At 48.7% G+C, this 26,586-nt stretch overlaps 7 protein-coding genes across 7 annotated transcripts; 3 read left to right on the forward strand and 4 right to left on the reverse strand.

Annotated features, from left to right (window-relative positions):
- Positions 1-6: 6 nt before the first annotated feature.
- On the forward strand, positions 7-1,058 carry F4807DRAFT_468464 (uncharacterized protein; the record flags this gene model as incomplete). The annotated part of the gene is made up of 2 exons (XM_048002605.1): positions 7-511; positions 568-1,058. The coding sequence occupies 2 exons, from the start codon at positions 7-9 to the stop codon at positions 930-932; spliced, it is 870 nt and encodes a 289-aa protein (XP_047853072.1). The 3' UTR covers positions 933-1,058.
- A 38-nt stretch (positions 1,059-1,096) lies between these two features.
- Positions 1,097-3,552, reverse strand: F4807DRAFT_430048 (amidohydrolase 3). Its single transcript, XM_047998397.1, has 3 exons — positions 3,530-3,552; positions 1,881-3,472; positions 1,097-1,733 (listed from the first exon to the last, which is right to left on the reverse strand). The coding sequence occupies exons 2-3, from the start codon at positions 3,092-3,094 to the stop codon at positions 1,292-1,294; spliced, it is 1,656 nt and encodes a 551-aa protein (XP_047853073.1). The 5' UTR covers positions 3,095-3,472; positions 3,530-3,552; the 3' UTR covers positions 1,097-1,291.
- A 553-nt stretch (positions 3,553-4,105) lies between these two features.
- On the reverse strand, positions 4,106-5,901 carry F4807DRAFT_138947 (uncharacterized protein). Its single transcript, XM_047993096.1, has 2 exons — positions 4,982-5,901; positions 4,106-4,855 (listed from the first exon to the last, which is right to left on the reverse strand). The coding sequence occupies exons 1-2, from the start codon at positions 5,374-5,376 to the stop codon at positions 4,315-4,317; spliced, it is 936 nt and encodes a 311-aa protein (XP_047853074.1). The 5' UTR covers positions 5,377-5,901; the 3' UTR covers positions 4,106-4,314.
- A 964-nt stretch (positions 5,902-6,865) lies between these two features.
- On the reverse strand, positions 6,866-11,593 carry F4807DRAFT_138938 (exocyst complex component Sec3-domain-containing protein). Its single transcript, XM_047993095.1, has 4 exons — positions 11,218-11,593; positions 9,142-11,144; positions 7,969-9,092; positions 6,866-7,911 (listed from the first exon to the last, which is right to left on the reverse strand). The coding sequence occupies exons 1-4, from the start codon at positions 11,342-11,344 to the stop codon at positions 6,987-6,989; spliced, it is 4,179 nt and encodes a 1,392-aa protein (XP_047853075.1). The 5' UTR covers positions 11,345-11,593; the 3' UTR covers positions 6,866-6,986.
- A 102-nt stretch (positions 11,594-11,695) lies between these two features.
- F4807DRAFT_139045 (DmpA/ArgJ-like protein) lies at positions 11,696-13,767 on the reverse strand. Its single transcript, XM_047993098.1, has 2 exons — positions 12,679-13,767; positions 11,696-12,620 (listed from the first exon to the last, which is right to left on the reverse strand). Exons 1-2 carry the CDS (start codon positions 13,238-13,240, stop codon positions 11,986-11,988), a joined length of 1,197 nt encoding a protein of 398 aa, XP_047853076.1. The 5' UTR covers positions 13,241-13,767; the 3' UTR covers positions 11,696-11,985.
- Positions 13,768-14,131: 364 nt separating this feature from the next.
- Positions 14,132-15,946, forward strand: F4807DRAFT_430067 (alcohol dehydrogenase). Its single transcript, XM_047998398.1, has 2 exons — positions 14,132-15,238; positions 15,309-15,946. The coding sequence occupies exons 1-2, from the start codon at positions 14,692-14,694 to the stop codon at positions 15,734-15,736; spliced, it is 975 nt and encodes a 324-aa protein (XP_047853077.1). The 5' UTR covers positions 14,132-14,691; the 3' UTR covers positions 15,737-15,946.
- Positions 15,947-16,897: 951 nt separating this feature from the next.
- On the forward strand, positions 16,898-19,688 carry F4807DRAFT_139015 (general substrate transporter). Its single transcript, XM_047993097.1, has 10 exons — positions 16,898-17,471; positions 17,558-17,627; positions 17,689-17,736; positions 17,799-17,901; positions 17,961-18,202; positions 18,264-18,584; positions 18,669-18,926; positions 18,997-19,289; positions 19,347-19,396; positions 19,453-19,688. Exons 1-10 carry the CDS (start codon positions 17,352-17,354, stop codon positions 19,595-19,597), a joined length of 1,650 nt encoding a protein of 549 aa, XP_047853078.1. The 5' UTR covers positions 16,898-17,351; the 3' UTR covers positions 19,598-19,688.
- Positions 19,689-26,586: the final 6,898 nt, after the last annotated feature.

A 26,586-nucleotide genomic window follows, 5' to 3' on the forward strand; every position in this document is an offset into this window, starting at 1 on the left:
CATAAAATGGCGGCACCAGAATCAAACCAGTACTGCATACGGGAGGTACTACTTAACGAGTTAGAAGAACCTCACTTAACCGATATGGCTTCGTGGATCTCTAGAAACACACGGTTCAACCCCTACGACCAGATCAGAAGATCATTGCTCCCCGGCTCCACGCCGTTCTTACCGTACCCGCCATGCGAAAGCACGGAATTCGAGGTCGAGGGTGTAAAGAGAGTAATCGTGAAGGAAAGAGGGGACAAGAGAGTCCATCTCTTGGTAGTAACTGGGCGAAATGACTCTGATATACACGGCTTCGCCTGGCTAAGTGTCTGGAATAATCGTCTACTTGGCGAGCCTGTCAACGAGGAGTTTATGGACCCAAGCCGAGACCACAACGATTACATAAACCATATACTCCGCAATGAGACTCCATATGGGGCTCATCGCCGTCAGGCATACTATATCGAGCCGGCAAAAGCATTAAGGAACAGGCGATTTGGCCAGTTTCAGGGCAATGTCATCCGTAAGTCTCCTCTAATAAAGTTGACCTGCTATTACTAACTGATATCTTGCCAACAGAGCTGCGAGATGTAATCCTACCATTAACGCAGCCAAACCCCGAGGTCCTAAGACTCTTGATCAAGAGTGCTATCGAGGTGGCTCGGAGTGTAAAGGCGCCCTTGATCACGACACTTCCTAGGCTGTACCTAGAAATTAACCACGAGCTAGATCGGCAAGGGTTCCGCGTGGTCGATATGGAGAAATATCCATTCCTGTGCCTTACCAATCACGGGATGAGGCTAGCGGAGCTGCGCCATCCTCACGAAGACGTATCAGATCTGGCGATATTCCTGAGACAGGTTCCCGTCGATGTGATCCTAAGAGTCTACGACAAGGAGGCCTCGCCGGAGGCGAAGGCTAACTTAGCTCAGTTGGGCATTTAAGTCTGCTACATAAATGCATGAAGAAGATCTACAGCGAGGCAGATCTAAACTTTCTTAAATACTATTACGGGCGGATTTCTTGCTATAAATGGAGTACTTAAATTACGAAATGGGTGTCGGATGGGATTGTCAATATTGCATACCTATCTTACGAGGCGGCATTGTTAGTTACTATCATCGCATTTGCAATCTCTTGGCATTGATATATGTTACAGCCGTGAATGCGTGAACCTTCATCTAATTCCCTACCTGCTTTGAGCTGGATATGAAGATAACCAGTAATATATACTCTAAATCACTATTATCATCCAACACTTCTTCCCAACTCCAAGACCGAGATCTCCTATTCCCAAACCCCATCACGCGCCCCAGATCTTCTCCCCATTAAACCAAGTCTCCTCCAGCGTAGCCCCCAACAACCTATCCTTATCCCACACCATATCCCAAACCGTCAAATCCGCCACCTTCCCCTTCTCCAAGCTTCCCAGCCGGCCATCCCAGAACACGCTCTTCGCCGACCCGTAGCTGGCCGCGACCACGGCCTCGCACACGCCGAGCCGGAAGTCGTAGTTCACGACCTCGCCGTACCCGGCGTTGCGGTACGACTTCCGCGTCGCCGCCACGTACACGTTGGCCATGACGTCCCACGGCGACGTCGGGCTGTCGCTGCCGAGCGCCAGCGACGCGCCCCCGTCCGCGAACTCGCGGTACGGGAAGGCGCGCGCGCAGCGGTGGCCTAGCAGGCGAGGCCACGCTCGCAGGATCCACGGGTCGGCGTGCACGGGTTGGATGGAGGCCGTGCTGGTTTGGGGATTAGTATATGTACCTAACTTCCCGAGCATATATGCCTAGGTGATATAGCCGGGGCAAAAAAAAAAAAAAAAAGAAACAAGAAAACCGCCAAAGTGAAAAGGGGGAAATGTGCCAAGTAGATAGATATGTACTTACATCCCGAATTCACCAAGCCTCTTCGCGTCCCGCGCGGACGCAAGCTCAAGATGTTCCATGCGATGCCGGTTCCTCGGCGAGCAGGTAGACAGGGCGTCGAGGCACATAGTAATCGCCGCGTCTCCGATAGCATGGAGCGCGACCTGCAGACCCGCGGCGTCAGCCTTACGCACCACCGCGTTGACGATCTCCGGCTCCCAGAACGGCTTGCCGGTGGTCAGCTTGGCGACGTCGGCGCCCTTGAGGTACGGCTCGGAGAGGTAGGCCGTGCAGGCGTCGATGATGCCGTCGGTGATGAGCTTGATGCCGACGACGTGCAGGTCCGGCGATTCCGAGGCGCTGAGCTGCTTGTGCGCTTCGATGGCGCGGTCGACTTGCGCGAGGCAGTCGGCTTCGGATGTTGAGGGGGCTAGGAGCCAGTATGCTGCCAGTCGGAAGGGCAGGGATTGTTTTGGTTGCTCTTTGCGTATGTTCAATAAAGTACTCCACGCTTGTTCGTCCATTGCCATGTCTATAGCACCGGTGTAGCCGGAACTATTGTATGCCTGAACCGCAGCCCGGATCCAGTCCTCGCGGTCTTTCTCCGTTGCTACGTCGGCAAGGAAAGGCCATATGATCGTGAAGACAGCGGCTTCCTCAAAGGCACCTGTAGGTTTCCCATCGGCGTCACGCTCGATTTTGCCTCCTTCCGGGTCTTCCAAGTTTTCCGCGTCGAGTTCCTTCAGCGCGGACGTGCTACACCAGGTGGTATGAAGATCCTTTGAATCCACATAGATAGGACGTGGATCTAGATCATCGATCAGACTTGCCAGGGGCTTCGACATATGCCTCATCCATCCCTTACAGAGAATGCGTGGTTCGTCTGGGTTGGCGAGCGCGTGTTCCTTGATAGCCTTACGAACATCCTCAGAATTCTCACAATGGTCAAGCGCAGCTTTGCTTAGCGATTGTCCTAGTCTTAATAAGTGAATGTGACCGTCGATGAAGCCCGGGAGAACTGTTCGCCCATTTAGATTATGGACGACAGCACCGGCAGCCCGGCATTGGGTGATCGCATCGTCTTCCTCGAAACCAACGTGTTCGATAGTACCGTCGCGGATAAAGATTGCACTCCCGAACTGAGGTTCGGCTTCAAGACCTGGCTGGTTAGCGTGCAGAAAGACTTTGCCGCCAACCAAAAGATGTCCAGCAGATGGTCCCGTTCGAATGTTCATATTAGTAGAGTCTATACATGAGTTTACCAGTTAAAGAGAGAAATAAACGCCTCTTTCTAACGTTGCAGACAAACTATGAGCCAAGTTTCCATTGTCACGAGATATCCCTCGGTATAGGACCGCTTTCGGCGTAGGATTTGGAGCTTGTAAAGCCCCTTAATACACCCCGCGCGATCCACCATCCATCATTAGTTCAGCTGAGAAGCGCTCCGACCCAGGGGTCAGGTCCGGTCTCGAGCCTCACATATACCCGTGTTCTCGTATTTAATCGTCTGATATCCGTTTGATTAGGTACGTTCTATTTCGTTCTAGGTATGAATTGGAAGTTTGATGAGTGGTGCCCAGAATAATTCTTAAGATACTACCTAAAGCTGTCGTCTTTTTTATCATCTGTTAGAGTACTTGCATTCCCAAGTTTTCTACGTACCTACCTACCTTGCCACATCTGGAACCCGCTAAAGGTATATGAGGTGGCTTTTTTTTAGCCTTACTGATTTATGCAGGCTTTCTCGTATGTTACTGTTATATTGTAGTAATCCGCTTGGAATTGCAAATATCGTGGAAGTATTTGCTTCTGAAGACGGCACCAAGTTCCAGCCCCTGTAATTAAAACTTACTGAGTCACGTGTGAACTCCGATCGATCGATCAGATAAGATAAAAAAAAGGCACCATTGCAGGTTGTTCTTCATGGATCCATCATATTGGCGCCCCTAATAGTACAGCACTGCCTGCCCCGCGCTGCCCGCGTTGTTTGTCTCTAGGTAACCCAAGGAGATCCGCTGTCTTCAAGTCGCCATTCTAGTAGCTCCTTGGCGACAATTAACGATTTTCGCCAACGGCCTTTAGCCTTACTTAGCTAAATACCTAGTTCATAAATAAGTTGGACTTGGCCCCGGTGAGAAGCGAGGTGATGTTCTATGCGTAACATCCTTTATGATCGACTTCAGTTCCCTTTCAAGATTTTTCTAATCTAGACATCTCTTCAGGACTCAGACTGCTAATTATAGTACGTTGGTATCTATAGCGATGTCGGTTACAGCCCGACATCTACGAGTCTCCCGGGAGGTGCTTATCATATACGAATACCAATAATCACCGTCGATTAAGGGGTCAGCTAGGTAATTATTAGAAACGTTTCTTTCTTAGGTAGCAAACTATTACTATTCGACCCGATACTATAGAACACACTGGTATCCATCCTTACATCCCTCAGGTCAGCCTATGTATAATACGAACCACCATCAACAATCTGCGTCTGTCCAGTAACATAATCACTATCACTGCTAGCCAAAAAGCTAACCAACTTCGCCACATCCTCACCCGTCCCAGGCCTCGACAACGCAACCTCGTCCTGGATCCTCCGGCGCATGACCTCGCCCTGCGTCAGGCCCTTCCGCTTCGCCATGTGCGAGTCGATGAGCTCCCACATGTCAGTATCGATGATGCCGGGCCCATACGAGTTAGCAGTAATATGATGTTGCGCCATGTACATGGCGTAGCACTGCGTGAGGCCGCGCACCGCGAACTTGGTCGACGTGTAGTGCGGCATCATGTCGAACGGCTTGAACCCGGCCACCGACGCCGCCGCGATCAGCTTGCCCGGGCGGTCCGCCTTGCACGTCCCCTGCGCGATCATTTGGTTGGCGGCTTCCGCGAAGCAGTTCTGCACCCCGAACACGTTCACCGCGAACATGTGCTCGAACTCTTCTGTTGTGAGCTCAAGCACGCTTTTCACTTGGCAGATTCCCGCGTTGGCGATCCTGGGTTAAGAGCATTAGTTTTAAGGCCAAGATATGAGTTCCTAGACTACCTAGGTAATCAAGAAAAGGAACTGTGTTATAGTGGTCTGATAAAATAGGAGACGCGTGGATGTGCAGTTAACTTACATGGTATCCAGGGGCCCCAGTTCCTTAACGCTAGTCTGAACCAACTCTTTCACTTGATCCCTTTTCGACACATCCGCGATCGCAGTGACTGACTTCCTGCCCATATTTTGTATTTCTTTCACGACCTCGTCGCAGCCGGCTCGGTTCGCGCCTACGTCGTTGACGCAGACATCGTACCCGTCCGCGGCGAGGCGTAGCGCGATAGCTTTCCCGATCCCTCGACTCGAACCCGTCACGATGACGGTTCTCCTCTCGCCTTGGTTGCGGGAAAGCGAGGAATATCCAGCTCGCAGGATACTTCTCCCTACATTCGAGCTGTTTGCCAAGCTCCCTGATCTAACGAGACGAAGACATGCCTGCTTTGAGAAGCTTGTTGCTCGCGGACCTAGAAACATGATTACTATTAAGCGTAGGTGAGTTAAATTGATACAGGCAGAAATACCTAGCTCGTTAGAAACGACATTATTTTGAGATACACCCCGCGTTATAAGAGCCAGGTAAACTTGAAAACTTGATAGGTACCTAGGCAGCGAGACCGGGAAGGCTGTCGGGGTAAAGGATCAATGGACGCTATGTGACATCGGTTGATCATCCTATTCCCCTCTAAACACTTGCATAGAATGGAGTGCAGAGGGGCCGGCGTTGGAGACCTCTGCGGATATCGTCTACCGACTAAAGGTCCTGTGCCCGCATTCGGTCTTGGAGTATTCCGGACCTCATATGGTCTGAATTTCCTTTATGGGAGGTAGTTACAGCTCAAAACTTAGTTAGGCAATGAATAGTTCGTGAGTTAACTTGGTTTTATAGGTGTCTCCAATTATTGGCATTATTTCTAAACCTTTCTTAGGACCGTTATAGAAAGCCGTTAATGTAATTACTTTAAATACCATCTCTATAGCTGGAATCTATTATTCGTAGTGAGGGGTGGTCTGGAATTTGTCAGTTAACTTTATACCGCAGTTAACACCCGCCAATGATCTTGATATACGTTTCGAAACTAAATAAATTAGGAACACGTGAGTTCCTTTTTTGGACGAATGCACTCTTCTATTGGGTACAGCGTAGGGAAGTTCCCATTTGATAACCTACCTAGGGTAGGTAAAAATCCTAGAAATGATAACTTGTTGATGACCATAGAGCTGACCGCATATCAGACCATAGTCCAGGTCGTTTCCACTACGACGTCAACTTAAAATACATATTCAATTAAAACATGCCGTTTCCTACACTAACCTCGAAACTAATGTACTCATCCATACGCTAGACTATGTGACCGAAAGATCTATAAAGCACTCCTCATAAATAACCATGAAATATATCAACCACGTTGCCAATCTCCAAGAATTGAAACCCACTCTGGAAATCTCCGCGACCCCAACGGCTAGAAGACTACTAAGGGATTCCCCTTTGAGGACCGGAATACCTTGTAGGGTTAGTGAAGCATATGGAGAATATGAGGGGAAGGCAATAACTAGCCTTCGAACGGCCTGGTCTATTTAGTTAATATGGGGGCGGCGCATATAAATGTAATCGAATATGAGACTATGTTTGAATTCCAATGTCATATTAACTAGCGAAGTATTTCAGGTAGGTCGAAGTCTGAAAAAAGGGGGCTTGCCATTGGTCAATGCACACAGGTAACAGCGCTGCCGCTTTGAACTGATTCAAAAGCTTCACGCCTCGGAAAAGATAGTTCCGTTAGAAGATAATGTGGTATTTTATACTAACCTAGGTGTAACTTATATCGGGACTTAGGCGAATGATTCCTCTATCTTATACAATCGGTTTCTGTGACGCGCCACGTAACGAATTCGGGTTAATGCCGGCTGAGGGAAATCAACCATCTTATACAATTATCGTGAAATATGTACTAAAGACCCCAGACCGAGAACCCGAAAAACGCCCATCATGCCGCCCATTCCATTGATGCTATGATGCGGGTCCGTCCGCTGCTTGTCGACTTTCGCCCGGTGAGAGACGCGTGCTTCCAATCACTCGATCCGACCTACCGACCGGTGTTGGCGAAGGCGCTCTTCACGTCGGCGCGAGGCCACTCAAACAGTACGTCGCCGCTGTATACAGTCGCCGTGACGGTGGAAATCCGAACTTCTAATTCTCCGTAAAACTTTTCGCATTCGCGCAGGACCCGATTGACCAGACTACGGCTCAGAGTTGGGTCGTCCGCGTCGCCAAAGTGCTTCTCAACTCGCTTCTTTAATGCTTCGACGCCCTTGCGCACCTCGCGACCGTCGTAAGCACTCAGTACCTTATTGAACGTACCCTTCGCATTGCTGGGTTGTGCGGCAACGATCGCGGGGCTCTTCCCTGTTGCAAGCTGCGCCTCGATATTCTCGAGATATTCGAGCAATTTACCTAATGGCCGGCGCATTACTGCGTTAAGGTATAAACCCATATGTTCGGCCATCTCGCTTGCCGCAGTTTCCTTCCAGTCCTCGAGAATCTCCAAACCGTGGGTATCGAGCTCCTCAAGGAAATGGTTCATATTTTCGATAAGCAAGATGTGGTAGTTTAGAGCCTCCTTATCTTCAGGATCGGCGCCGCTATTTGTGAGCGTTACGGGGTTCTCGCGCGCGATGACCTTGAGAGAATCGAACATAGTCTTGACGATACGGTCGTACTCTCGGTCTACGGTTCTCCTTACAGAAGAGTTCGTGTCGACCGCCGAGAGCATGTTCTCTACGGCGTTGGAGAAATGCGGGAAAACCCGCATAAAGGAGATGACACCTTTGCGTTTCTTGATCTTGACTTTCGTTTCCTCAATTGCGCGCAATTGACCTTCGACAAATTTCGAGAAACGGGTCTCGAGGTTACTGTGAAGCTTTTGTAACACGTTGTTCAAGAAATCCTGGTTGGACTGTATAATCTCCAGGTGTTTGCGTTCGAGTGTTGCGAGAATACCAACCCCTTGCCTGTTTGTTTGTTAGTGAAAAGAAGACGCCACGAGACCAACTGGACAGGGCACTTACAGCGGATCTTGCGACAAAACCCAATCAACTGTGATCTGCAGGTCTTGCTCCAAGAATGAAAATATCGCCTCCATAGCTCGAGTAACCCTTCTAGCTAATTCCCGATCCGGCTCCATGAGTCTATGCCGTTTCAAATCACCACCTCGTCGATCTCGTGGCTTTGTAGCTGTTACAAGATCGGGGAAGTCGGCTGTCTCCAAGGTAGTCGCGTGGAAGAAGTCAACGATGAAATTTTGCTCAATTTCGACCAGAGGAACTATATCATCCATCATGCCGGCAAACACTTCGTATGGAAGATTGCGACCGTCGGAGATCTTGTCGAGGCTTGTCTTACTGCCCTCGCCAAGGGGACTGCGTAGAGTTCTAGCCAGAGTCTGACTTCGCTTGACAGTGAGCTTCCTGGCGGTGGCCATCGTGCCCTCCTGTTGTCTCTCTATTTCGGCGGTGAAGAGAAGTTCTAGTTCGTCACCCGTGGGTTTCCTAGCATTCCGTCTCCATGAATCTAGGATATCTTTAAACCTAAACTTGTAGAGTGGAAGGTTCTTTTCTTGATACACTTGTAGGCATCGATTCCAACCTTCGAGGTCTACCTCTCTGGCATAGAGGATAAGGGGGCTGTAGCGCCAGAGCAAGTCGCGGCCCACATCGTGATGAGCAGGGTCGACCTTTTTCGACAACGCTCCATCTACAGTAGCCCTAATCTCTTGGGATGCTTTATCAAATTGTCGAGACATGAATGCACTAAAGCGTTGTAAGAATGCTGCGCTTTCTGTGCTATACATCTCTCTTTTTTCTTGGACGATTCGCATTTTGCCGTAGTCGGTGTTCAGGCTAGATTGTGGACCAGCTGAACCTCCATCCTCGCTTTTGCGGAGTTCTGACCCAGCGGCGGAAGAATCAATTTTCATCATCGCCTTATACAAGGTAACGAGTGCTGCTTCGATCTCTTCAAGACCTGAAGTAGTCTCGAGTGGTGCCACCGTAAGAGCTCGTAAGTCATCGGAACTAATAGCACAGGTATCAAGCAGCGATTCTACCTCTTTCCTAAGAAGCTTCTGATTTGCTGCCTGCACTTGCAGACCCTGCCCTTGCGCTTCTATGTATGCGATATCATCAGATAAGGTCTAAATTGTGGTTAGCAACACGAATCCTATATTCTTGATTCACACTCACAGATAATTCCACGCTGTACAAAGTGAGAAGATTGTCAAGTTCGTCGCATTCTGCGAGGGCAACGTCAAGGCCCCTTTTGATTGCTTCAACTCGATCATCCTCCTCTTGAAAACGTACAACCCAGCCTCCAGCCTGTGCTTTATTAAGTTCACGGTCAATGTCAAGTTTCATCTCTTCAAAATTACGACATCGCATTTGCTCGCCAGGTACCCAGCCGAAATGATCCAGCCATCTTGCGAACTCCGGGGACGTATCGGTCAGTAGAGATATATCGATACCCAGTGTAGACAAGTACTTCGTATCATTGCCAGTAACAGTCAAGGGTCGTGGCGTATCTTCTTGTCGAGCCGCCTCCAGACTCTTCCTTTGGCTCTCTTTGATGGAAGCTTGCAGGCTAGTAGGCCTGCTAGAATTAGGTACTGTTACCTTCACTTCAGGAACAATGGGCGCCTTTTCTACGGAGTTCCTCTCGGGCTCAGCGGGTTTTGGCGGCTCAGGCTTCGGTTCTGGACGTCGCGGCGCTGGAACAACGCTTGTTATTCCATCTGGGCCTTCAGTTGTCTTGAGAGCTGCCTCTCGCAATCGTTCGCCCGCGCCGCCTGGGCGAGGTTTGAAAGCTGTTGCAGCTGACGCGGCCTTCCATAGGGCTCCGGCTAGATCACGTTGAGACTTTGCCTTGATCATAGGCCCTAATCCTGGACGCGTCTCCATATCTGCTGGCTTCTCTTCCGCCGTCGGTGCAGATGCTGGGCCCTCAGCAGCTGCCGCTTCTGCAGCGCCGTTAGGACTAGGTGTCGGAGAGGGAGGTGCATCGGAGACCGTTGGAACTACAGGTACCGGCTCCGCCACTGCGGCTGGAGATGGTATCTCGGCGGGGGAGCCATTCTCGAATCGCTTTCCGATAGAATTCTTTCGAGGCGACATTCGTTCGGTACTCCGTGGTGGCGGTTCTTTTCGACCTCCCTGGCTCATCAATGGTGCTGGCACGAGACCATTATCTGTAGTTTCCTTTGGCCGAGTTGGATCCATTGGAGGTCTTTTCCTGTCAGGTAAATCTACTTGCGAGGGTGATTCGGAGCGATCGGCGAATCTACCGAATGCGCCAGGTCCCGGCATCCCCCCTCTGGATCGGGGAGGAAGGCTAGCTGAATCATCGCTTCTGGTGGTGGATATAGAAGCTGCTATGGAGTCCTGACTCTTATTATTCCCAGCCAGCCTACGCAGAGCAGCAGCCTGATTTCCTGCGCGAGCAGAATCTGCGCCGGATGCCGATGCTGGCGATGAAGATCCATTCGGAGGTGCGAGGTTACGCCCTGGAGAGCCAGGAGATTGGTTTTGGCGAAAAGGCTGGATTCCGCCAGCGGCAGCTAAAGGGTTAGGGGATTTGTTTTGAATGGGTACAGGCTCTGGTTGAGATGGAAGAGGATCGGGTCTGGGCGGTCTGGCTTCGACTCGTGGAGGTGTCGCAGCACTTCTCGAAGGGGGAGGAGTAGGCCCAGTTCGTAGTGATGGAGTAGAGTCGGCAGGAGATCCTCGATTCGGATTTGGTGGGATCCTTCGTGAACCAAGCACTTGGTCAAGTTCGCGTGGATCGAAACCCTTTAATTCAGGTACACTTCCGCCAGTGTACTTTCCATATATCTTAACAAGACTAGCGATGAAAAACTTCTTTTCCTTGTCAGCCTGAGCTTGCCAGTAGTAAGGCTTTCCAATGTTCACGATAAATCCGGTATCGCCAGCCCATTCTCGTTTCTGAGGGTCAGCGTTAGGAGAGGTAAATGACTCGATAACACTTAGGTCATTCAGATCCCAAGTCTTGCCAATGGAGAATGAACCGTTTGCATTTTCCTTGGACTTATGCATGCGCACTCGACCCGATTTTCGCACGGCTACAATGATGACTCGCGGTTTTTCAGATTGGGATCGCGCTTCAGGAGGCGGCGGGGAGGTCGGGTGAGAGGAGTACTCTGTGATTCTAATATGGGTGATATAGGTTTCAAGTACTACAGGGAAACACAATGTACGTCAGCTACTCCCGTAGTCAGTCAACACAAGCGGAACATGAAGCAATCTTACTGGATCCGTCGACATCTTTTTTGTTGAAGCAGCTTTCTACGATGCGCCTCTTTTCCTCCTCGAACCGCTCGGCTCTACTATATTCACGGCCCATACCGGGACCACCATTCTGTCGCGGTTGATCCATTGCTTAGAACGGGGTACGAATCCGTGACAAATTCATGAATGGAGGTGGTCGTGGGCGATTCGTGGAGGTTCAGTGATCATTTTCGTCTCCGTTCGATCAATGAGCAACAGGGCGAGAATACTGCGACCAAGCTTGGAGAAGTGCCTAGTCAATCGGGATGTTTCGGAGCGCTGGGAAACAATCTAAAAAGCGCAAAGGTGGTGATGACGGGATTGAATGAGTATGCTAAATGCTAAATGAGGGAACGGTGGTGATGTACAATGTGGTGTCTCAGGGAGTTTGGGGCCAAAGCGTCCGACTGTAGCTTCTTGGCATTATTTTTGGTGTTCTGAAGATGTACCCCGCTACTTCCTGGTATCTATTTGGTCTTAAGTAAGCTCACCAAATCTTAACTCAAAACTTTGAAGTTCCTACTTCGTTTCAAGTACCTGGTACTTAGTAAGTGCCACATTCTGCCACATATAAGCCACTACGTTTCATTTAATTAATTGTGACGTCGCTTCCACGGCACGGAAGACGAGCTGGGTACTCCGGACTAGCGTACATTCCCAAATTCATTGACTCTGTTTGTATATCGAGGCGGGACAAACTTGCTCTTAATTCAACTATCTTTTCGAGAAAACTTCAAGAACTGGTCATTTTCAAGCGTAACGCTCCATAATATCTTTGACCCTTTCAAGAGGGAGTGCTTCAATCCTATGACCTTGGTTTCCTACCATCGTCTCAGCCATGCATAGACAATTATATATCGACTCTTCTGTGGCGTCCGCTGTGGCCTCAAATAGCCCATTGATCGTCGCATCATCAACCACGTCAACGGTGATGGGTTTTGTCTTGAATCGGTCGACTTCCTGTTGGACTGGAACCTCATTACCAGTCGAGAAAGCTAAGAAGACATCACCGGACGGATTATGACCGTATCCGCCGACTTTAGCTAATCCCACAGTGGCTCTCTTAGCAAGTCTCTGAAGCTGCGTAGGATGCAGAGGTGCATCTGTCGCGATGATGACAATGATACTCCCGTCCTTCCTGTCTTTCTCTTTCTGAAGAGCTTCTCTTGCCAATTTTATCGCCAGACTACTCTCGGCAGCTTCGTCAGCCTCCTTGGCTAAGATGCTACCAACCGGCACACCTGCGATACGGAAATGGTGTGGCCTGCCGTAGTTGGCCTGCACAAGAACACCGACTGTGTAATTCTTGGGCTCGCCTTTGGTATCAAATCCCTCGACGATTCTGCTGCTGCTACCAGTGCCGCCCTTGAAAAAATGGCAGATCACTGCAATGACCCGGTCAGGATGTTTCGCGGTCTAGTAAAGAATACGGAGGTTACTTACTTCCAGTCCCGCCGCCGACATTGCCTTCCCTGACACGGTCACTCGACACACTCTCAAGACCCTTGACGATGTGTTCGGGTTTGACTGCGAATTGAGTAAGGTCGTTCATGTACCCATCAAAAGTTTCTGCGACCACAGGTAACAAAAACCAGTCGACGTTCCCCTTCGTTACCCCTTGAGCTTTAATGGTGTACTCGTATATGCCCTGGTACGCGGCACCCACGGCGAACGAGTTGGTAATGACGATAGGAGAGTGTAGTAGGCCTGTCTCGTTGATCCAATGGCTGCCAGTCATCTCACCGGAACCATTGAAGCTGAATATTCCCGCGTAACAGGCTTTATGAAACCATTCTTCTCGTGGCAAGATACTCGTGACGCCGGTATTCACATTGCCATCGTCGGCAAAGATTTCCTGGGTATGAACCCGAACGCCAGGAACGTCAGTGAGGGAGTTCAGAGGACCGGGTTTCCAACCTCCTAGCTGTAAGTTAGGCAAGAGTTCCCTGAGTCGCATTCGGGGCTCATTGCCTGTGGTTGCAGTTGTGCCTGAACCGGACGACATGGTAAGATGAATGGCAAATTAAGTTAAGTTAAGACAATTGGTATTCTGGCTTCTGAATCCCTTTCATCTTCAATGCTGGCTTGTACGACCAAGATTAGATTTATACTGAGATGGTCCTCTATTCATCATGTGATATTGATAACGAATGTGCTTTGGTATGCGTGTGTTACCTCTCTGTTGACTCATGCCGGTGTGCTATCGAATTAAGACCATTTAACTTGTCTCAATTTGGGAGGTGAATGGTGTTATGCATCCTAGACACATTGGAACTACTGGTAGCTTATTGGTTTAGATTGTAGTTTTTGATGCCAAACCCATATCTTAAAATGGGTATAGGGTCTCATCGCGAACAACAATCTCACAAGGCAGGGTTCAATTGCACGCATACGCCGAAATGGAGAGGCTAAGTTCGCTTTTAAGTGAATGGAGGCTTACCTACTTACCTAGGTAGGTACTAGACCGAATACTCGGCCCCTATTCCCCAATGCGGAGATGTTTATTACCGGCTCGAGCACCGGTTGAAGGTCGATTCCCCCACAGCGGGACGGTTGCTACCCCACACTATTCTTCCCTTCCCTTTGTTTTTACCTAGGTCTTATGGGGTAGGGATGTTGAGGATCTCACTTATTGCTCCCGACGGCTTAAGATTCTATCTTATTCATTTACGTCACATTAAGAATCAACCGAGGAACATCAATTATATCTTACCTAGGTGCCTAGAATAGTAATTGGAAGATTGTATAACTAGTGTACGTCTTTGGAACAGATAATCCCGGATTTCGGCAAGTCACAACTTCTCAAGATGGTTGCCGCAGTTAGGGTGGCGCCCACAGTGAGTTTCAAGATCTCACCACCGAATTGGACGTTTACTGACACCAGGGGAAACACCAGGCTGCTTCAAGAGCAGTTAGTCTACTGCGAACTGTCCAGTACGCCCATCCGCCAAATTGTCCATGTCACTCAAATCCGGGCCATCACCATCATCATGCGAAGCATCAGATTGATGCATATGCTCAACATACTCAGCAGCGGACGGGAAGACGCGGGTTTGCCTCTCCTATAGACCCTGCTCAACAAAAAGAGTATGCGTTTGAGATGGCTGCGTCCTCAATCCGATTTGGACCCGGCGTCACCCAGGAAGTTGGCATGGACTTCAAGAATATGGGTGCCAAACGTGTCTGCGTCGTGACCGACTCAACTGTCCGCAAACTCACTGCTGTGAAGCAAGTCGAGGAGGCTTTAACGAGAGAAGGCATCAAATATGAGATATTCGACAAAGTCCGGGTCGAGCCGAAGGATAGTTCGTAAGTAACCTCTGGATTCTGTAAGATATGTGACGTCTCGGCTCAACCCAATTCAGGATTAAGGAGGCTATTGCCTTTGCCAAGCCATATAAGCCGGACGCATTCCTGGCAGTTGGAGGGGGTTCAGTCATCGACACGGCCAAGTTAATGAATCTCTATACTGAGTACCCCGACGCCGATTTCCTAGATTTCGTCAACGCCCCGCTGGGTAATGGACGGCCGATCGAGAAGAAACTCAAGCCCCTTGTCGCCATCCCCACGACGGCCGGCACCGGTAGCGAGACTACCGGAACGGCAATCTTCGATCTAGTGGCGAAGAGGGCCAAGACCGGAATCGCGCACCGTAATTTAAAGCCTACCCTCGGCATTTGCGATCCGCTCAACACGAGAACAATGCCGGCGGCGGTGAAGGCGAGCTCCGGATTAGATGTTCTATGTCATTCGCTTGAATCCTGGACAGCCATTCCCTTCAACGAGAGGGTACCCAGACCGACTAACCCGATCCTGAGGCCCGCTTACCAAGGTGCAAATCCAATCAGCGACATATTCTCCCTAAATGCTCTTCGTAGTACAGTGAAGTATCTTCCAAGATCCGTCAAGGACCCCGAAGATCACGAGGCCCAGAGCGAGATGCTACTCGCTGCCACGCTAGCCGGCGTTGGTTTCGGCAACGCGGGGGTTCATCTCTGCCATGGTATGAAATAATGTTTCTTGAGCCGAGGTATAAGGGCAATATTTGAACTAACCTAACCGATTGTTCTTAGGCATGTCGTATCCCATCTCCGGCCAAAACCCGGGCTACAAGCACGCGGGCTACGACGTCACAACTCCCATCATCCCCCACGGCGTCTCGGTCGCCGTATCTGCTCCCGCCATCTTCCGGTTCACCGGGCCCTCGAATCCCGACCGCCACCTCGCCGCCGCCGAGGCGTTCGGCGTGGATATCACGAACGTGAGGCGCGAAGACGCGGGTCGGGTCCTGGGAGACGCCATCACGAAATTCCTTGCCGACCTGGGCGACCAGCCCAAAGGGCTAAAGGACCTAGGGTTCGATTCGAGCCATATCGAGGCCTTGGTCGAAGGCACGATACCCCAGGCCAGGGTCTTGATGCTGGCGCCCGGTCTGGCGAAGGAGCTGGAGAAGGAGAGGGATCAGTTGAGGAGATTGTTTGAAGAATCTTTGGTGCATTGATGGGGGGCTGCTTGTTTATGTTGTATATAAGAGATTAACTACCTAAGGAAGTGCCTAGATGGATGGATGATTTATGTACCTAGATAGCTTGTGCTCTGAGATCTTGAGTCCTTCAACGCATGCATAGTAGAATTTCTATATTAAGATGACCTTTCATAAAGTTGTCATAGCAATAAAGTATCATTAAATCAGATTTTTTGTAATTGGGTCAAGAAAGAAAACCGATTATTTTTAGTCGTAGGGAAGCCTCCGGAGAATGTACGGCGCATGCCGGTGTCACCACCAATCTCCGCATTCTAGAGTGTGTCCTGTGGGTATCCATCTTAATATCTTATTTCCTACTTCTACAACCCTCTATTCTTGAGGGAATAATAAGTATAACTTTAGTTTTATCAATACATTACATTCTACAGTAATAATCTGTTATTGGCGACATGTATTGCGAATGAGCTCCAAGTCGTCTATGATTTCGCTTAGAATATTACTGTGGGCGTGGCAATAAATCTTACCGATCTCACATAACTCCCGGCATGAACTTGCAGCATATCGGGGCCAATTCCGAAGATAAATAGTCAAGAAAGACGAGCGGCTTCGGACCGATGCCTTCGGTCCTATAAATTCTCATTATACAGAAGACGAAGTAAAAGTAACGGATATGAAAATCTCCAGGCGCGAATGCAACTTGCGAGACTTGTTGCTTTCGCATGGCAATCCGGTTCGCGTTCCCTTATTGTCGGTCTCCACCGAATGGAATGTTCCCACACGAAGCTAAACAAGATATCCCGGGACCGCATTCGGCCGATAAGGGGGATCTAAGATGTGGAGAGATCCCCCGAAGAGCCTCGTTCGGCAGAGCCTACAAGCCGATGTGAGGCTTTGCTGCGATATAATTGAAATGTCCGTGACCCAGTCCGCTGGGAACGTCAAATCGAAGCCCGTCTCTCAGCCGCGACAATACCCGCGCCCGCCTCACAGTCCTGTCGTGAATGCCGGGGTGTGAGGCACGAGCTGAGTCCGAATTTCCCACCAATAGCCGTTTGTTGAGATCTTTGCCTCAATATCCCTTAGATTACGGGCACTACCCTCTTACGTAGCATCGCGGCAGGCGACTTCGAAATCCCAGGCACGTGCTGGTCCTATTATCCATGCCCGCTTTCTCGACAAGCGCTTACAGGTCATAGACGATCATTCTCTACGCGAGCCCTACAGATCTCTGTATCTTGCTCCCTGCCGCGTCTGCCTTTTGTGGTTGAGGGACGCCAAGGCCATGGAACCGAACGTGCACCTTGGCATCTGGACCTCGACGTCGCACGCGTGCTACCCCGGCCTAATCGCGCTGGTGGGATCGCTCACGGGAGATGTCTGGCCTATTTTCAGCAACGCAGAGTGCCGTTTTGGGGGTGCCGGAAGTATTTGGCCCGCCATCCTTTTTCGGGATTTGATGATTTGGGGAAAGCTGGGGTAGACGAGTAGGGGGAATTGAGATGTTGGGGGTCCTTCGTGAAGTGCAATAAGATTCCCATCGTGCCCGTGCGGTTCGAGGGGATGGGCTTTGTTCTCTCTCGTCCATTCCCCGATTGTTGAGATCGGGTTCTTCCAGAGACAACAAGCAACCATGGATGAGAAAGGAATCAACGTTGGCGGCGTCATGGTATCCCAGGAACATGTCGCCGTAACCGAGGGCACCGGCGCGGCGACGAGTTCACCCCGTGCAAAGGCTAAGGTGGTTCACAATGTAAGTCATCTTCGACATGAGTAAAAACGCGCGGTTTCGCTTTTGTTTCATGTGTTCGCTGGTTGAAATGTCTAATCAAATGACAGGCCGAGCTCTACGCGGCTATTCAGGAGACCAAGATCGACTACAAGAGCAGAAACTCCTTACACCTCTATTGTAAATGACCCAGGCGGATTGATCGATATCTTACTCCCGAAGCGTTGCTAATTATGAACAGTCGCGGTCCTTGTTGCGTTTTGTTGCGCCTGTGCCAACGGTTATGATGGTGAGATTTCAACGGTGATCCCCTCTAACGGCTAACGGTTGCTGACGAGTTGGACGTCTTAGGGTCACTCCTTACCGGCATTGTCGCCATGAGCCATTTCCAAGATACCTTTCACAGCGGAAAAACTGGCACCATCGTCGCTATCATGTTTTCTCTTTACACGGTGTTAGTTTTCATGAACTTCCCCTCTCTGTGTCTTAGACTGATCTAAAACTTTACTTCAGTGGCGCGATGGTCGGCAGTCCCTTCGGCGCGATGCTGTCCGACAAATATGGCCGCAGGGCAGGCATGTTCTGTGGCTGCTCAATCATTATCGTCGGCATGATTATTGCGTCAACAGCCTTTACGATCGCGCAGTTTGTCGTCGGTCGTTTCGTGCTCGGCTTTGGCATTTCCATTGTAACCGTTGCCGCCCCGGCTTACTCCGTTGAGATCCCGCCTCCGCATTGGCGCGGTCGATCTACCGGTAGGCAGAAGATCTTTCGAATTTAGCAACACAGACGTTAATGTACTGATGGTACCTATAGGCTTTTATAACTGTGGTTGGTTTGGAGGTGCTATTCCTGCTGCTGCTGTAGTTTACGGCTGCAACAAAATAGACAACGACTACTCCTGGAGAATCCCATTGATCGTGCAAGCGTTCGCCTGTATTTTCGTTCTATTTGGCGTCTGGTTCATTCCCGAGTCGCCTCGGTTCCTCATGGCGAATGGCCGTGAGGAAGAGGCCATTGATTTCTTAGCCAAGTACCATGGTAACGGCGACCGTAATTCCAAGCTCGTTCAGCTCGAGATTGAGGAGATGAAGGAAGGTATTCGGCAGGACGGTATCGACAAGAGGCCTTTGGATTGTATGATTTTCTTTTCCCTTCCCTTCTACGACTTGAATGATTCATACGTACCTATGTATGAACAAGGCTAATGTATGCTGATAGACCGCCCCTTCCTCTTCAGCCATAGCGGCCGCTGGCGAATTCTTCAGGTTTTGATGATCTCCATCTTCGGTCAATTTTCCGGCAACGGACTGGGCTACTTCAACACAACCATCTTCGAGATCATTGGTGTTTCGTCTATAGAGCAACAATTGGCATACAACTTGCTTAACTCTGTTCTCTCCGCAGTTGGCGCCTTGACCGCTGTCGCTTACACTGATACCATGCCTCGACGAAAAGTGCTAATTATTGGAACATTAGGTTAGTAATCCTTTCCCCGGCCGAATGTGAGATATCACTTCGTTTACTGACGATATATGTTCTTGCAAAGCTTGCGTTGCAGCCCTAGCTACCAACTCCGGTCTTTCTGCTGCTCTCGAGGCCCAAGGAGAACACATCCAAGACTCTTATGCTAAGGGAGCTTTGGCATCTTACTTCCTATTCAACATCGTATTTTCCTTCACCTACACCCCTCTTCAGGGTGTCATTCCTACAGAAGCCCTGGAAACTACTACGCGAGCAAAGGGCCTTGCCTTCTCCAGTGTCATCGTCTACGCCATGGGGTTCATAAATCAGTTTGCTGGTCCTATTGCCCTAGGAAACATCGGGTACAAGTACATCTATGTAAGTTGCCGATATCCCCCTCTTCGACTAATATGTGATTAACTTGATATGATATAGGTATTCGTTGGATGGGACCTAGTTGAAACGGTGCTCTGGTACTTCTTTGGGTTCGTACCCCCTAATCCAACGTGCCTCCTAATCATCACTAACCCTTATCACATAGTGTCGAGTCCCAGGGCCGTACACTTGAGCAGCTCGAATGGGTCTATAACCAACCTAACCCTGTCAAGGCATCCCTCAAAGTTGATAGAGTCATCGTTGAGGCAGATGGCAGAGTTAAGGAGAAGGTCGTAACGAGTCAGGCTTAGATATCACATACTATGTTGGCTGATAGACATTAAGGGTTATAGAAATCTTTGTCTGGTTTATCATAGTTAGCTTCATATCTCATGCGGCATAGTTAGACTAAATAGGGTTATATCGGTGACCTTGGAAAGGGGTAATGGAACTGAGGAAACTAGAGACTCATATAGAGGTGCAATTTGCGGTATGGCATACAGGGTCCCTAAGATAATGCTCCTGCTTGGGCAAATCGTCAAAGATCTAGGAAATATATTATATCCACCTCATCAGCTGCCATAAAAGACACGCACACTTCTTGGGTGCTTGTAGTGGGACGTATATTCTATCAACGCTGTGGGCTCTAGTTGTATCAAGGTTAGATATTCCCTGATATATTGCTCCTAATTCAGGGTTATACTTTCCTAGGTAAGATATCTTGGATCACAAACGTACTAGATTTTAACTCTTTTTTCAAGCATGTGTGCACTTTATCCCTAATTATGAATGAGACCTACCTTGGCTTCCCTTAACAGGCCTGTTTATGCTGGCAGAATCTCTCGGCTCAGCGATAAAATGAGATCTGCCAACAATATGAGGGAAAGGAGTCACCAAGTCTTGATCGATCAAGCCTTGGGCTAGGTTAGGACATATCAGAGAATCTTTACCTGCGAACGGGCTGCCAGGGGATGTGGAATTCCAGGAGTGGCGGTCTAACATGATTACCTACCTCACAACAGAAGCTTTGATTGGCCCATATACGCTGAGCTTTGAAATCACACGTATGTGTGCGTTTCTATCCCGAGACAATAGTGGCGGATGATTTATGAGCCCACTTCTGGTCCATGTTACTGCCTCGCCGTCTTAGAGTCGCTCCCAGATTAGAATGCACGACACCTGGAACGTTTCATAGTGATTAAGTTCGGGATATGGATAGTAAATTAACCTCAACGGCACAGACAAGACAAGGAGGGTATTCATATATGAGTGCCATCGCCAATGACGTGGTTTTCCAACTGTACACGGGTACGGCCTCCGGGTTCCGGAGTCATCACACCGATTGCCATGTATCCTACGAAGAACGACTAGAAGGGATCCTATGTACTTGATATGGGAGATTCATGCATAGCATATTCGAACTGTTCCAGAAGCGACTTGATCAAGGCCGTCATGCAACGGAATCCATCAAGATATCCACTTCCTTCTTGATAATGCAAAACCAACATAATGTTACTATGGCTAGGGCATCTAATCCTCCTCCCCTTCTAAACCTACCAAGACACGTGGGTGCCATGAGTCTCGAATTCCCTTAGGATGGACTTTTACAAACATAGCTATGGTAGATACCTACTTGAGTACCTAGGTAGATAGCGTTCATGTGGGAAGGCTATTACTAATTTATGCCTTGCCGTTCTGTCTTTCTGAAATCGCCCCCAAGTTTAAGCCTTCCCGTACTGCCCAAAGGTTCGCTTCGTACCTAGTCGTCTAGGTTAGATATCTCATCATGTGCCAGCAATTTCCTTAGTTGGCATGTCTATGCTACCGGCCTCAAACATTTGCTTTTATTTCATTTTACATCAGTGCATACCGAGGTAAGAACGATGACCAATATTATACCTAGGTAGGTATAAATGTTTCCCTGCATGATTTGTCATATCCTGACGCCAGCACTTCATCTCCGCACTGTCCGCCGGCAGATGATACTATTCTATTACCTTGATATACCATATTCGTTAAACCACACCGCCGCGCCCTTGTCATCTGGTCCCCTGGGTGAGGTAGGCTCAATCGTTCGTATCACCTTCTTAAAGCTGCCCCGGCCGAGTCCCAATCTGTTGGTTCCCGGACATGCCTTTTATGTCAAATACTACAGAATGAGTCTAGACCTCCGTCGTTCTGCATGTTCGATATGTTCCCGTCTTACTTCAAAGCCAAACGAGGAGCTTCAATGGTTAGATCAATAGACTTTGGATGCAAGGCAGCTCCGTAGATCTATTCCTAAAAGGGTATGTTCATAGTAGGTATTGACATATTGACCGTATTATCCAAGGGAAACGCAGTTGTGGTGTTTACTAGGAACGACATCCTTTCACGGATGGCTCAGGCTAAGGATGACTTCAACCTGTTAAAGACTCGATAACTTCATTTTTATTAGGTAAGTAATTAAGCATAATAAGATAGTTGATGCTGTCATCATAAAGAACTTACGTGGTAAGCTCAGAGTTGTTAGGTAGGTATTGGAAACGGAAAAGGGGTTTCAACTTTCCCGTGATTCTTCCCATTATTCTGATCGACAAGACTACCTAGGTTATGTGCTGCTTTAGCAACCAACAAAGTACAACTCTCGTGTTTATAGTAAAATATCACAAGTTTCACCATCGCTCATTAGTATTGTAACGACAACTCCATAATGCCATCTTATGCCAAAAGTTCATCGGAAACCACAAATGTCATTGGTCCGCCAACCTAGATACCCATATAGGAGTATTCAACTACTCCAGCAGGATTCTTGTAGTTTAAGGGACAAATAGCGTTGCTACGTAACTCGGTAAAAACGGCATGGACAACAACAACGTTCAACAAGAAAGGAAGATAAGTCTTGTTGGGAGTCTAGTTAGGGCTTGTTGCAGGTTAAAACTAATTGATGAAGCCGTTGCGGTTGATTCCGAGTAAACGGCGACAAAGAACCCCTATGCTGTATCGAGATGATTTGGGTAGTATTCTAGTTGGGGGGCGGGATGTGTGCGTGCAAGGTAAAAGGATATTGCCGACACTTCAATCCTACATCCCGCACCGAAAAAAAAAGGTATGCTCGGGGAGCTTAACACGAAAACGGGTCCACGATTTGCAGGAGGGCGCAATTCGCTTCGGGTCATCAACTGCCCGCAACCATCTCATCCCCGCTATCGAAGGTGGAAAGAAAGGACGCCCACCAATGTATGTCAGCTGAACTAAGATCAAAAACTACACGAAGGTTCTCACCTCACCTTTCCTTCATAGATAATAAAATAAATTATCTTGAGCAGGCTGTCTGTCGTCGGGTATGCAGAGATTCACTAATTTCAGGAATCTACCTAGGTGGCTGTCTATCATCTACCGTATTCGGCAGTCAAGAGCTGAAGACCAATTATCATAATACAACGTTGTAGAATGGAGTTAATAGCTGAATCGCCTGCAATAGATTTCGATAGATGACTGATAATGCCTTGCTAAGGATCCGTAACTGCCTGCCCTACCCCGCGAACAATAGCCTAGGTACTATATGGTTTTAGGGGACCTTTGCGGAAAATTATCCGTTCCTTTTGTCCTGATCGTGTAGCGAAATCGTGGGACGAAAAAGCGGGAGGCGTAGTAGAAAGTAGGTACCTTAGCCAATAAGCTGCATCGCGCGTGCGTATAAGCATTTCGGCAGTAATGGACCCCTGGATGGATCAATAAGATGATGGCACTGAGACGCGGCAACGGCGTTCTCAGACGTGTGGCTAACCAAAGTTCTGCTATGCTGGCAAAGAGGATTGCTGTGCCCGGCGATCGACAAATGGGACAAATGAGTAGCACCATGACATAGCAGCGTACTGCCAGACTGCCAGGCTGCGTACCAGTTAGCGGGTTACAGCTACATAGTAGCCACAGCTAGCATCAATGCTAAACACGAGGCGACAGGGCTTCAGGGCTTGCACCAACAGATCTGCCACTAGAGATTGAATGCTACCTCATCTCACCTCAGCTCTGCACTTGATTTGGTGAAGAGGCCCCGCAAAACCGCATTCCCAGTCGTTCTTAGCCCCGCCCACGTACGGGACAGGACAGTGGGATTGTAGGAACAGAAATAACAGAAATAGCCCCGATAAGACCTACCTCTTTATCCCGGAATCCATACGGCAACGTGGGAGAGTTCATTGGTTGCCTTACCCATGCCAGCTTCATCATTCAGCACTTCACATTCTGGCACTTAACGAAGGCTACGGGACTAAGGATGTGGTCGGCGTCCCACTGGAATAGACGGGTACCCAATCAAGGGACCTGCATGTGCTAGTTAGCACGTACCGCTAGGCCGTCTTTTTACGGAAATACCGCTGCCTGACTTGCATAGCGCAATCTTGTTACCAGATCCTACAAGTACGCGAGAGCACTCGTTTCCACCGAACTTTCACCTAGGGCTCCTACGACGCAATCGCGCAGAGCCTTTTCCCATTCCTGCCTCCACAGCGCCGGGATCTTCTGCTTCCTCCTTCTATATTCAGCGCGAGAAAAGTTCCCACGAAGCTTTTTTGGCCCACCACGGGGACCGCGGCCCCTCCCACCACGCGGTTGACAACATGAAACGTGCGTGCAGCGCAGGAACTGTGGCGTTCTATCCCTTTGGCTAGTATTTACTATTTAGCGACGGCTTTATTATAATTAGTGATAATATGTGAAGTTCTATAGAATAGGGTTAGATTGTCAGAGCCGCGCTAGATGCTAGATGGCTTACCTAGTAGTACCTAGCTGCCTATCTGCCGTTACCTACCATACCGGGAATCACCAGTAGCGAACAATGGTCAGGTACCTAGCTACCTTGAGTACCTAGGTACTTAGATAGCTAGAGGCGCGGGTTTATTCTCCGTGTTATGTTGATCATCGAAGAACGATGCTAGTCGGCAAGGAAGTATTGGGAACTACCAGTTTAAGGGATATCAAAAAGGAAACCCCTATCAAATCACATCATCATATTAATGTCCATCAAATTTATACGGCGTCTTTACCGACCTGTGTAAGACGACGGAATATGCACAAGCTATTAATCACGTGATTTAAATCCCGATAGGGGGCCGGCGATCTATTCCTCATGGAATCGCTCACTCGTTCGCTTGCAAAGCTTTGTCAGCGCCGTTAAGGCGCGTAAAAGCCCAGGCACAGTCAGCCATTAGGTAAAGCTGGCAATAACGTCTCCTAGAGGATTGATGGAATTAACGGTCGAGTATTGCACATACCCGAGACGTGAAGGCCGAAATATTCGGTAAGTGGGGATAGATAGACGCAGGGTTGACTAATGGAGGGTTACAGTATGCAATCTCCTTGAGATCAACTTATTCTAGAATAATAACACATGTGCATGAGTTAGAGATGTGTGGCGGGTAAAAAAGTACATATATGATGTAACATCGAGGCTGAATGGAGCTTCTCTATTGGATGCAGGGCTAAGAGGATTTCTTGCTACAACAAAGACGACCGGGACGACGTCTGGAGTAAACGTGGTATATACCTGGTCACTATGGGGGATCTTCAAGCTTGATAGAAGATCGTCAACCTCGACACAAATTGGGACGGTTGGTTTGATGCATGCTGAACTAGGTACTTGGCTCGCGGAATCCTCACTTTTCATTCACGTGTTTCACGGTCCCGAGAAATTTCGCGCCGCATCCTCGCATGTTGATAGAGGCTTGTATCGGCCTAGATTCGCTTGTCGGCAAACTTCCCGAGCTCTGAAGTGGAATTGGATTTCCTCTCTAAGGATGCTGGACTCGCTTGATCCTAGGTTGGAGTGTTGGTGGGTTAAGACGCCGGTGACGATGGTTATGACGATATAATACCCTGAGACGACAAATGTGAAACCTTCCCACGGTTAAATCCGGTCCTCCTCTAGTTCCCCGTGTAGTAATATGATGATATTGTTCTACTAATCTTATAAGAGAGAATCGACGAATTTAGAAATAGCATCATCACTCCCCATATTGCCCATACCTTTACGAATCAGAGCCTAAAGGGGAGCTCTGGACCAAATATTCACGATTCTGGGACATACGATCGGATCCGGGGAACGTTGGGAGTTTTAGGTCAAATGTTTTGCACATCAGCCACATCCCCTGCCATGTCCGAAGCTAAGACTCAGACCTAATTGTGATCTAACCGCCGAGTTTTAGTGGATAGTCACTGTAGCTCAGCCATGGCTCATGGGCTTCGCACTTCTACTCCAGGCCGAATTACGAACCCGCGACGTTCTCATCGGCGGGTTAAAATATCGGCAACTCCACCAGTGATCGTCTCAAGGTATGGATTTAAGCCACTAACATTGTCCGTTCTTCGGTCTTCACGGAAACCGCGGAGATTTTGTTTATAGTGCCGATGGGGTTTCGACTTTTACATTGTAGATATTTTACCAACATGCGATTTATGTAGATGATGGGACGACGCATCACCATACACGTATGCGTTCTAAGTTGGTGCGGACGGCGAGTGGGTACCTGCAGCAATGTGCAATATGTAGATAGGATTCATATCTGATCGGTTTCGAGAACCTTTTGAGAACAATCCTATTGCAACCAAACAGAGGATTTAATAACCGATACAGACTTGAATACCCTGAATACCTTGTCGTCCGAATCTTTTTGGGCAGCTGCTAAAGCTGAATCACATGAAGCCTCGTCGAATCAGCTGGGATCAACCTTGAGCAGCTCGCTGGTCTCAACACTAAACACTATCCAACGACCAGCTTAAATCCTTCATACCGTTGTCCACTCGGAGGACTGATAAATGTAAGGTTTAATAAGTGCAGTATGAGAATATGTGGATGATAACAAATACATAAAAGCTGTATAAGGTAAGTTAAGTATAATGTATAAAACATGTTGGAACAAAACGATCCCTACCTACCAGCCCATGTTCTATGTACGGTACCTATTTTTAGCTACTTTTAAAGTGGACAGCCCTGAATAATGTGTAACAAACTAATATTAAGCTTGAATTTTAACTTTCCTGTAACCCCGTTACCGTGTTATCACCCACATCTGCATAGCTTAGATGACCTGATAGCTGCAAGTTTCCGATTATGGATAAAGAGGAGTGAGCATATGAAGCAGAATGAAATAATGGTGCGCTGATCCGACAGTACAAATCATTAAATGGATGACACAGTAGATCTGATGTTACTCAACAGATTAGCTGTTTACCCAGTGCTGATGCGAATTATTAGGGGAAGATCGTCGGTTCAGGCCTATCGCAACACTGCAAACCCCATGTGTAAGTAAGATATTTTTAA

This window comes from Annulohypoxylon truncatum (genome assembly GCF_022578515.1).
Source record: "Annulohypoxylon truncatum strain CBS 140777 unplaced genomic scaffold F4807scaffold_21, whole genome shotgun sequence".
Classification (NCBI taxonomy): domain Eukaryota; kingdom Fungi; phylum Ascomycota; class Sordariomycetes; order Xylariales; family Hypoxylaceae; genus Annulohypoxylon; species Annulohypoxylon truncatum.